This window comes from Vidua macroura, chromosome Z (genome assembly GCF_024509145.1).
Source record: "Vidua macroura isolate BioBank_ID:100142 chromosome Z, ASM2450914v1, whole genome shotgun sequence".
NCBI lineage: Eukaryota > Metazoa > Chordata > Aves > Passeriformes > Viduidae > Vidua > Vidua macroura.
In genome coordinates, this window is record NC_071611.1 from 11,166,612 (window position 1) to 11,178,889 (window position 12,278).

Consider the following 12,278-nt stretch of genomic DNA (forward strand, 5'->3'; position numbering starts at 1 on the left):
GTTCAGAATACCTGATAAACATGTTTATAAGCATATTTCCTGACTGAAAGGAAATATTGATGACTTCTTTATTTAAAACATATGTAGTTACCTACCTTACCTTCTTTAGTTTCAGAATGCTTTGCCTTTTGTTGAAGAAAGATCCATCCAGATACTAGTCAAATATTTTAAGGAGTTTTTCTATAGTTTTAGTTAATCAGACTCTGTCAGGTTAGTAATACTCTTTGTTACTTGAGGCGATTGTCATAATTTATTTTCTGATCTTACAGTGTAAGTTGAAGTTTGATACTATATTTTGTTTTCTCTGGATTGAATGTGTTTTCTTACTTGATTCTATTTTTTTAGCTTCATGATAGGTTCCCATTTCAACAGTTTACCTTAGGGTTGAGGAGCTCTGTGGGTAAGCAATGCCTTACCTTGGGGGTGTTCTGGTATGTTCAAGGAAGAGCAAAGAATAGAAAGGGAATGTGGCTTTTGCAGATTTAGTCACAAAAACAGTGCTTGTCTACTTGGGTTGAAAGTTGTTTGATAACTTAAGCACAGTTTTGGGGTGCAAGTTGCTTTGTAGGTGCAGGTGCTACAAGTTACTTACTTGGAGTAACAAGGAGTAACAGCAAGGTGTTCAAGAATAGCAAGGTACATTGAGTCTGTGTAATTTCTGGTTTTGTTATCTTCTGATTTTTAAAAACACAGTTACATTTAAGCTACAAAACTGTAATGAACTTCATATGACTAGTTCTCCTCTGGGACTTCTATGTCCTCATAAATGTTCAACTTCTGAGTATGTCTTTTCAAAGGCTTGTTGACCTTAAATTTGTATTCTTAAACAGAATATTATAACTTCTGCTTAAAGGAATTGCGATATATTAGCATGATTTATCATTTGTCATCTTTTGTTTAAATGTATATGTGTGTGTATATATCATGTGGGTATATGCTCTGACTACTAAGGCAATTATGGAAGTCTTCATTAACTGTGGTGTGGTAAGGGAAGCTGTTAGTGTTCTTGTTTTCGAGCAAAGTCTGTTCTTAGTCTTTTCTTCACAGTTGATGTGTTTTAATGTTTCCCCCATTCCCGTTCATCTAACTTGTCTTTCTTTCCTCTTCAGTGGAGATAGTTTATGATCTCTCCAGACTACATACTTCTTTCTCCCCCCTCCTGCATCTCCTGCTTCCTTCCAGGTGTACTTTGATGTGACAGCACAGCCTTACTCAAGCTCTTCAGTATAACATGGCCTTAAGAGTGAAGAACTAAGTTTACAAATACATTGTTGTATATGTAGTTTTAGAATAAAATACTAATTTTTTAGAGTAAATCTCAATTTAGACCTTAATCCCTTTATTGTTCATCTTTCATCTATTTTAATTCTGTATTTATTTTTTTCTACATTTTTTGCAGACATAATGGGAATAATATTCTATGCACATTAACAAAAATTTGGCACATTCAGCCACACAAAGGGTAGCCAGAATTCAGTGTGTTTGGGTTGAACGTTTATACTTTATTTGGGTGAAGGGGGAAAAGGGAAAGAAGTGGGGCGGGGGGGAAGCTTTGTTCTTCACCTTTTAAAGAAAAATATTTTCCTTGAAAGCTATCTGCACTGTTCAGGCCTTACCACACTACCAAAGCAGCAGTGGTCTTCTGAGTTGATATCTACAGTGGCTTCTCTTGATTTTCACCAGGACTTGGCTGTGGGTGAGGAAAGTCTGCTTCTTCCATCATTGCTCCTTCTATGTTACGAAAGAAAATGTACCCTCTGTGCCCTGTCCACCCAATTCCCAAGCTCCCCCCTCTCCCCTTGGCTACATTAACTTAGTAACAGTGTTTTTTTTCTCAGGCCTGGCACTAATTATGTACTTGGAGGGTGACCCTTCCAGGGTACCGCCCCATGAACTGCTGTAATTCAGGTCACCTTCTCCAGGACTCATCTCTGTACTTTGTCTATTTTCTCATCTTCTTTCTTCAGGGTAAGCAGCGTTTCCTTCATCCATTCTAATCCATAGTATTGGTTTTTTGCCTTTTCAATTTGTTAGTATCCTTCCTAGTTGTGGGCCTAATGCTGGGTAGAAGCTGGAGGTTGAAGAATCAATTCGCACCCACTGGTGTGATGTTGAACTGCTCTGTTCTTATTGTGACACTTGCAGAATTATCTCTGGCTAAGCCTAAGATAAACCTATTGAGTGATCCAGGCTGGATGGTGGTGAATGGGTAACTGTGGCAGCGCTCAAATTTAGAGTGGGTAAACCATGTTTACCCTCAGCTGTGTTTTGGTGAGAGGTGCTTGATGAGCAAGTGGCAGAGACAAGATGGACAAAGTACTGACCTTTCATTTAAGAAGACGTTACCTGAAGTCTTGGCTGTCTCTGAGTTTGTGTCCTCTAAAATGCTACCTTCTCTGAGCTGTATTTGGGAAATCATTATTAATCTTCACAGCGGCAACTTTTCCTGCTGTTGCTACTAGGTTCTATTCCAGCATGTTCCTACAAAACTGCTTGTCTCTATGGGAGAAGAAGGGTTGTTCTTTTGGAGGTCCCTCACTCTATAGCCTTAGGTTGCTTTCTTACCTGGCATAAAATAGTGATGCTCCCAGTCCAGGGTTTTTTATACTTTCGTTCTGCTGTTTAAAAGGTAATTGGAGGTTTCTTGCTTTTGTTTATGATGGACAAAGAGAGTTGCCAGAGACAGGCAGTTATTCGCTCTCTGTCGCTTTTATCCACTTAATGACTGTGTTTCTGCCAGTGATGAAATGGTTGGCCACATGCATTTCTTCACTGCAACACAAATCCATACAGGAAGTTTTTTGTTCTAATAGACTTCTCTTAATTTTGCAACATCAAACATTTTCTCCTAAGGAAATTGCTAGAAATTTAATCTACTAACTGAGTATATAAAACCTCAATATCCAACTGAGGTTTTAATGAAATAAAATATTTAACACTTTAAAGTTATAACAACTGTATGAGCTTGTGTTTGAGTCTGGTCACACACAGCAATTACTTTCATTTGTTCAGAATGGGTGGGGTTAATTATTTGCTGGTTTTGAGCAGTTTACACGCTGTCTTGGATGAGTGACATTTTTGGAACATAGTTGTATCACATAGAATTTGCTTGTTAGTAGTTTAAAATTAATTATCTCATTATTTTCTGGCTTCTAAGTGAGCATAGTTGGTAAAATGTACCATTTAGTTAGCAGCCTTAAGCAGATTTTTCAGTTGAGGGTGAACAGGTGGATAAACATGATTGTATTGAGCAGATAAAAGATATGAATTTAAAGTGCTGTTTACAGACTTGAGTTGATATAGTTTCTAACAGTAAAGCTTATTTCAATAGCCTATTTAATTATCCTGAAAAAGCAACAAGTTATATCATAGATTATTATTACTAAACATGTTTTGTCTTATATGCAGCATTACTACTTTACTTGGCAGTGCCATGTATTGAAAGTTAAGATGCCTTTTTTAACCAGAGACTCATTTCCTTTTTCACCAGGGGTACTTTGCATCCTATTGTGAATATCATTGCAATGATTATAACTCCAATCTAGGAAATGGTTGCTTGAAAAATAAGGCTGGATTGAAAACACTAATAAATCAGATGAAAACATAGCTTGCTAAAAGCTTTCATTCTCTGGTTGATTTTAAATGCTCGTAAATAAAGACTGGGTCACCTAATCCTGCAAACTCTTGTATTTCGTTGAGTGAACTTGAAAACAGCTGTTTGACTGCACATCACTGTTGGCAGGAGGACTGCTTGAATGCACCTTTCCCAGTGTTCAGTGCTTGGATGGTTCTTGACCATTCACAGAGGTGCCTGTAGTTCCTTAATTAGAAACAGATGTCCTAAATGAAACGGATGATTAGAGCTTTGATTAGTGGTTCAACTGCTAATAGCATATTCATGGCTATATGTTGAAGTTCAGTAGGATATTTTTTGTGTGCATAAAAAAAGCAAATTTCTAAATTTTCTGTATACAAATGATTGCAGATTGTGATAAAATGATGTGCTTGAGTTGAAAGATACCAATTCCTTATAGTAACAATTTTCCTAAAAGGAACTTAGGTAGAAGATTTCTAAAATATCTTAAAAGTTTTTTTGTTTGTATTTGTATGTGTGTATAGATATGTATGTATACTCCTATCTGCACTTGAATATGACTGTAGGAAAATTCTAAAAGCTGAACTGGTAGATGCATGCTGCATTGACCAAGTTTTTTTGAAAGAAGGCCTTTTTTTAATAATTCCCTAACTGCAGGAAAGGATCCTCTTGGGAAATAATTTTAAAATTCTAATAGTCTTTTCTTCATTTGTGTATACACAGAAGGATAAAAATTATCCCAGAGAGTGAATGCTTCTGTTAACTAACAGCTAATATCACTGCTTTAAATTTATTTTAATATTTTTATCTTTTTATTAGTCATTTTTGTTGGTTGCTTTATTGGCACTAACCTAAGAAAACAACTTTATTTGTGAAAGTTTTCATCCTCTTAGAAAGCACAGCAGAAACATAAATTGTAATCAGCATCTGGACAAATGAGTTTCAGCTGTTGTATATTTTGATTTCTAGAGTTTGTCTTCTCTCATTTCCTCTCCTTCCCCCAGTACATAACTCATTAATTTGCAAATATATCTTTGTTTTGTTATTCATCAGATCAGCATTTCCATTCTCTTCTTTTCTAAAACTTCAGTTCTGCTTGAAAGTCCTTCTCTCTTTCAACACTTCTGTCTGCTACAGGTATTTGACCACTACTACTTTCTCTTTCCCGTTTATTTGCTTTCTTTAGTCCTTTGTTTACTCATCATTCCAATGAAATTGTTCATCTTTAAGGCTTCCCTAGCCTCCTCCAGGTCAGTAATAGTATTATATTTAGTTTTATGTAGATACAGATGTGTCAGAAATATTTTTTGAATTGAATCTTTCCTTAAACGCTAACTACTGCATTTTGGTTCACTTCATGGAGCCGTGTAGGAGCAATCCCAACTGACAATGGGCATTCAGTCCACAGGACCAGACTAAACCCAGCTGTTAAGCTTAAAAGCTGCTGGAAGTATATAGTAAAGATGTCAGATCTTCAATGCTGGCTCTCTGTCTACTGATGGAATTCTTTTGGTGCATTTCCTAATGTAGATTTTTGGCCTCTTCTGCCTTGACACCTGTTGCTTCTCTGAGCTTTGCTGCTTCAGTCTTACCTGTTACCATACAAGGAATTGGTTCACCCCAACCTAAAAGCAGGCCCCACCCATGATCAGCCTTCATCCAGCCTTGGTTGCATCCAGTATTTCTAGCTGTGTACTCCCTTAAGCTGTGAAAGAAATTGATCATGTCTCTACTTTGACTATCACAGCTTCTTGTGTTGTATTACTGACAAGATACTTTCCTTGTGAAGTAATTATCTGTTTATGGTCTTTCCCATTATGTGTGAGTGTCATTCTTCCCTTTCGAAGCAGTCTATACCATTGCACTCACCCAGCTATTCTCATACTAACCTAATTTTTTTTTCAAGCACTTCTCACTGAGTACACCATATGACCATTTCATCAGCTGCTGTCTCTGCAGCTGTTCACTTGTTGTGTCTTTTGTGTGTGGTAGTGTGACAGCTGAGTGTAGCAGGATTTCTCTTTGTTTCAGAATAAGTTTTCTTCTTCAGTAAATATGCTATATTTTGCTTCAGTTGGATAATACAAGTTGTATTTTTGCTTTGCAAAATCAGATTGCGTTTTTTAAATGTCCTTGTATGGAGGAAGTGTTCTTATGTAGCTGTGTTAAGAAAAGTCCATACACATATGTGTGTTTGTTAGAAAGGTGTTTCTAGCAGTTTCACTGGTTATGTAATTTCAGAAGCAGGATCTGTGCTTGAGAACTAACATAATGGAACTAACTAACTTATTTTAATACACCACATACTGAAATGGGAAAAAATTCTCTCTTGCAGCTATTAGACTTGTAAACGAATGCTTCTTCATTCAGTCTTGTTTCCTTTAATAAGCTGGTAGCTCAGAAAGGCTAAGGATTTCTCTCATACCTCAGCTGAGCTTTTATATGTGCTTACAAAATCACATAGTATTAGTTGCATTTCTATTTGCCTGTGGTACAATTAGTACTCTCTATATTACACAGTGTGATAGCACTTAAGTCCAGCTGGACATTAGGAGGAATTTCTTCACATGAAGGGTGAAGAATTGATTAAACATTGTAATGGGCTGCCCAGGTGGACAAGATGTTTAAGGAAAGACTGAACATAGCACACAGTGCCATGTCTAGTTGACATGGTCATGCTTGGGCAAAGGTTGGACTAGAATGATCTCAGAGATCTTTTCCAGCCTAATTGATTCTGTAATCCTGTTTTTTCCAGGTGACTCATTTCTGGCTACAAACTGTGTCTAATTACTATCTGTTTTTTAATTCCATTTCTTGTCTCAGGTTTGTAAGTTTTTCAGGGACAGGGCTCTCTTCCTGATAAACAAGAAGTGCTTGATGTGTATGGTTGCTAGCAATATGTGTTCACTGTCTTGCAAGATGCAAATCAGGACTGTAGCAAAACACACAATTCGAAATTTCTTGGAAGATAACCTTTATGTCCAAATCAGGCAATGAATGCCTGCAGAATATAAAGTGAATTTTGCCATCAGAGGCTAAGGTATTCAATGATATTTGGGGAGGCTTTTGAAGTATCTTTTCTATTTGGAGTGTATAGTTGCAAATATAAATGCAGAAGTCGCTTATCTCTCCCCAGTGAAAGCAAGCACACACACACAAAACATGCAGTTTTCATTACTTACTTATGTCTCAAGAAAGATTTATTTTTCTGTTTTCTTCTGCCAATTTCAAGGGAAGAATGCTCTGAAAATACTTAACACACTAATTGAATCAGGAAAATCAGAAGGGTCACCTGTTGGTCATGTCTGTTTTAGCTGTCTGTTCAGGTTGTGTTTCAAGCTGGGTTTGTTTGTTGGTTTTTTTTTTAGCAACATCTGTTCTAACTCTTGTTTTCTGTGTATGTGTGTGTGAAGAGAGGATGTTTAAGATATGTTAAGCCATTTGTTTAAACTGGCTTTGCGGCAGCATCAAAGAAATTTGAAAGGCAATGCCAACTTTTTAAAGAAAAAATGTCCAAAGCAACAGAAAGTAAATACACCATGCCTTGATTTTTGGAAGATGTTTAATTAATACTCATGAGGATTTTTATTTTCGAATATCTCTAAGGGAAAATGTCATTAGTATAAAAGAAATAAATAATTTTACTGAACATTAATGAAAAAAACCACAATTTTCTGTAGAGTGTTAAAACAATTTCAAAGAAAAAGTATTAACTTGAAATTACTGAATATTGACCTGTTAATGACATCTTGTTATTAACACTTGCTACCTCCTGGCCATGCTGGGGATAGTGTTTAATGGTATTTGAAGAAGAGATATGCAAAAAATAGCAGTTTTAGGTATTCTTTAAGGAGACCTTAGTGTTAAAGGCTATCCAAGAGGGATCAGACATATTGTGATGGAAGACCATATGGATATTTCTCGTAAGTTGGTCTTTTGTGAATTCTTTTCTGAATGTTTTTCACAGTAGAAAGTTCAATTCATTCTGTTCTTAGTATTTTGCTTCTGAAGCCACAGATTTCCTTTTTTTTTTTTCCTCTGTAATTTTTGTTTTCTCTTAGTTTATGGCATCTGGATTTAGTTACTGGATATTGCCCCAGCAGTGCAAAAGAGGAAATACAGAATTTGGATTAATGCAGATATTCTGATGTAGGAAGATCAAAACATACATGAATAACTGTTTTAGTCTTGTCTGCTGTGTGTACCAACAGTTTGTGTACCAGATGATTCATAGCTTTACTGATATCTCTGCAGATTTTAATGTTTTAATTTACATCTTAATAGCTTAATTAAAAAAATCTACAAACTGGTCAAGCAGAGTTGTAGAAGAAATATAAGAATCCAGATGAACAGGAGCCTTTTCACTGTAGCCTATAGCTGAACAACTCCTGCACAAATCTATAAATATTGTTTTAAAATATATATTTCTTTAGATTGACAAGATTTTTTTGTTATGTTAGTTTTATTGTTGCACACTTGCAAAAATTTATTCTTAATGCCACTCTTTTCCAGCACTTTTGCACTCTGTGATTAATTATGCTTTCTGTAGTAAACAAATTACTTGACATTATTGAAGTCTGTCTTAAAATAATCCTTCTCCTTTTCTGTCTTTTTCCAAAAATAGATAATATACCTGAAAGAATCCCCAGAAGATGTGTACAGGCTTATATTGTCAGGAAGTGTTTCATATCTTCCTTTCAGGTAAATAACAAGTTGATTGAACTTCCTGTAGCTTGATATTTTATAGAAGAATGTAACATTTTTCAGTACTAATTTCTGCTGTGTTGGTTTTCTGGGGTTTTATTCTAATTTGTTTTGTTTTGTGTTTTGGGGTGGGTTTTTGTTTGTTTGGGGTTTTTTATTTGGTTTTTGTGGATTGTTTTTGATTGGTTGTTTTGTTTTGTTTTGTTTTGTTTTGTTGGGGTTTTTTTTGGTGTTGAAGTTTTTACTTGGGACACACTCACTGTCCTAACTTTAGGTACTCAGTGAATCCGAGGTGTTACCAGCTGGTACTGAAGTGTCTCAGCAGAAGGTGAAGGAGCCCCACTGTATCCACTCATTGAGCTTTTTTATCTACATTGCTTCTCACTTGGCAGTCTGATTTTTTGCCAGTAGCTTATAGTTAAACATATCAAAATATCTGTCATTCACCACAGAGGGCTTGCAATACTTAATAGCATTCTTTATGCACAAGACAGTATTTGCAGATTGCTGCACATATTTGACAAGTGGGAAGTTGTCATCAGCACGTTCCAGGAAGCTTCTGCATTGCCTGTGCCCTGCTGTGCTATCCCTCTAACACATATCAGAGTGGTTGCAGTCCTGTGAGGACCATGGCCTAAGAAAGTGAGGCTGCTTCTATCTGACTGTAAAAGGCTTTATCCATTTGTTCCTTCTCATCAGGTGGTCTAAGAGATACGTGCTACTACAATGTCACCTTTATGTGTCCTTTCTTTTACTTGAGTAGCGTTCTATTATTTCTGTCTCCTCCTAATTCTGCCCCTTTTCACACTGATTCATAAGGAAGGAAAGGATAGAAAAAAATACTCGAGACAGCTATCCAGGCTCTTCAAAAGTTCTTCTTCCTCTCAGCTGAAATTTGCATATGAAGTATTTTCTTCTTATTAGAACCCTTATTAGCTGATAAGGGTTGTGTGGTCTCAAGGTGTTGTGCCAAGACATAATGTTCTCTGGTGTAGATTCAGTTTTATTTATTTCCTTCACTATAGTATTCCTGTAGAATTCTTAATCTGTGGTGCTTATGAAATTTGATGATGGTCATGTACTAAGAACATGCAATTACTGGATCAACAGAATTAAAAAACTTGTAGTTGAAAGAAGCTGTTTTGAACTAGTTTCTCCTCTTGTATAAGCATGAACTATCTATGCTTCTTAAGGAAAATATTTTATTATATTTACTAAAATGTTTATCCTAACAGTCCATGTCAGAAATGGAACATTTCAGCTTTACAAAAACTGTAGCTGGAATGATCTTACTGTTGCATCTGTTAATATAACTTATGTTGTTATTCTTGTAAGATTCAATATATGGGAAATGAAGTAATCATTTGACATAATTATTTCAACTTAATAATCATTACCTTGAAGTAATTTTTAAAAGGTGTTTTAGAGAAGTATCTTCAGTTGCATTCACTTGGATTAAAATGCAATAATTATGTTTTGGTCATCGTATCTTATAGGGATGCTTCCTTTGGTACTTGCAGTTTTCATTTGACATTACTGGACTGTTTTCATGCAATAAACAAGGTCAGTAAACTAATATTTTTCACATTTCAAAAAAGTAGCTAACAGTTGCCCATCAGAAGAAGAAGGCTTAGGAAACTAGGATCCAACTAGAGCTGTGAAGTAGCAGATCTGCTGATTGTTGCCTAGTTTACTATGCATTATGCATTGTCACAAAAGTAGATGCAGCATTCATAGAAGTCTACCCATACTTTATATAATCAACAACTGAAGATACTGTAGAGGGAATTCTGAGTTTTACTTGTGTAATCTATCAGGACAGTAACTCACCTCTAATCCTAAGAGCTATGTGTTAAGTTTATTATATGCCCCCTGGTCTTATGTATTAGGCTGAACAGAGCCTTTGAAAGGGTTTTGAATGGGTTTGCTATACACTTCTGGCATTTGCAGCACATGTTAATGATTTCAGATTTTGCTTTAGTAATAGGAATAGAACAAATGTTAGGAGGAAGGTGCTTCTTTTTTAAACTATAAAATTATAAAATCTGGGTTTTATAGCAATATAGCAGTGAATTAATGCAGCATTAAATGATAGGGGAATAAAACACATTCTTTTTAGTCTGTATGAGTAGTGAAATGGAATTCTGCAGCTCTCCACCTTACTATTTTCTTTTGTATTATGGGTATCTCTACCAAATAGTGATGTTTTTGCTGGTTAAGTCATCTTCTTGAAGACTGGTGATTTTTCAGTATTTTGGGTATTTTGAAATTGGTTATTTGTATGCAAAAACTGGTGCATTGCTGTTATTGCTGGTGAACAACAAGGAAAGTTACAAAAGATTAGGTAGTAAAAGAGAAAATTAGAATGTAGTATTTTTAATATCTGGAGATATGGGATTTATCTGTGTTTGTCTTCCTGTTTTAACAAGTGGATAAACTATTAGTTACCCAAATTATTACATTTTTATACAGTGTTAAGTATTATGGTTGTGGCTAATTGTGGGACATCATGGACTCACTCAAATGCAAACAATTTGAAATCAGTGAAGATACTAGCAAATAGAATTTATGCACAAAAAATATCTCCAGTCCTTGAATGCAGTCTTTAGAATTTACTCATAGATTCAATAGATATTTTTTGTTGGTTATTTTTCTTTTTTATTTTGTACAGCTAGCAATAATGAAAAGACTAAATGCTTCAGTAATATGGGCTTTTTATAGTGATTCGGTGAAAACAAAAACCATTGATTTCCTCATCTAACTTCACTTATATTGAAATTTACAAACCTGGTTTGAAGCAAGACTGAGTTTATCAGTATTCTTAAATTTTGTGAATAAAGAGGAGAGTGTGTATTAACGAACTTTGTGTAACCAAAAAGAGTAATAAACTGTCCTCACTGAAGAGGCGTCTTTGTTAAGAGCTGTGTTCTGAATTTTAGGCTTTGCAGTATGGTTTCCTGGATTTTAGTACATTTGATGTAGATGAATATGAGCATTATGAAGTAAGTGTTCAGTATCAATCTTTTGATTTGTTTGCTGTTACTAATGCTAAAGCAATTGCTTATAATTTCTGCTATTCTTTTGTAGTATTAAGTTCCATTTCTGTTTTGTCTTTTTAAGTTATCATAGTTAAATAAAGGTTCATGGTCAGAGAGAGAATATGAAAATTCAGATTTAAGCATAATTATGCTCAAACATGGGGAAAAGCAGAAACCAAAATGGAAATAAATGGGAGTCTCCATTATTAGTAAAACCCTGGATATTTTTGAGCAGTCTTGATGAAAAACTAAAGGGCGTACAAGCCCAAGTCTAACTGAATGCTAGAGAACAATCAAAGTATGTATTTGAGAACACACGACAAAAATGTAATAACACTTTTTGAGGTAAAGAAGGAAACAAGGCTGGGAAACTCCAAGTTTATAAAATTCACTTTGGGTCATAGGAAATTATTGTCACAATGAAGGACTACAACTCTTGACTATATGCAGTCTCAGAAATGCAAAGCTGCCAGATATCTGTAAAGAGAAAATTAAATGCTCCTAGAGCTTAAAAAATCATTATTTTATTTGTGAACAGAGGTAAGACCAATTTAGAATCCTATAAAAAATAAAAATTTGAAAGTTGCTGTTCATCTGAAGGGCATCGGTTGCATTGTTCTAAAACTGATTTAGAAAGAGGGACACAGGGGAGAAACATGAGGTTGAGAGCATCTGTCATCCTCATGATGAAAAAGAAAGCAGCCAACTAACATACCTTCCTTTGACAAAAATTACACATAAATTCTATCTAGCATGTATTTTGAAACATTAAGGAAAAGCCTGAAAATACAGGGACAATGATAAACCAAGCATTTTCTCTTGACAGAGAGCAGAAAATGGAGATTTTAACTGGATAATACCAAACAAATTCATTGCCTTCAGTGGACCTCATTCAAGAAGTAAAATTGAAAATGGTATGCTTAAAAAAGGAGGTGGGGAAC

The 12,278-nt window shown here is 35.3% G+C and overlaps 1 protein-coding gene across 4 annotated transcripts in view; it reads left to right on the top strand.

Annotated features, from left to right (window-relative positions):
* The window catches only part of CDC14B (cell division cycle 14B), a 44,194-nt gene that overhangs the window by 13,320 nt on the left and 18,596 nt on the right, over positions 1-12,278 (top strand). For all 4 annotated transcript variants that reach the window (XM_054004456.1, XM_054004457.1, XM_054004458.1 and 1 more), the window contains exons 5-8: positions 8,220-8,296; positions 9,796-9,862; positions 11,239-11,301; positions 12,164-12,251. In XM_054004456.1, the coding sequence (XP_053860431.1) occupies positions 8,220-8,296; positions 9,796-9,862; positions 11,239-11,301; positions 12,164-12,251 (295 nt within the window). The remainder of the gene's footprint in view (positions 1-8,219; positions 8,297-9,795; positions 9,863-11,238; positions 11,302-12,163; positions 12,252-12,278) is intronic.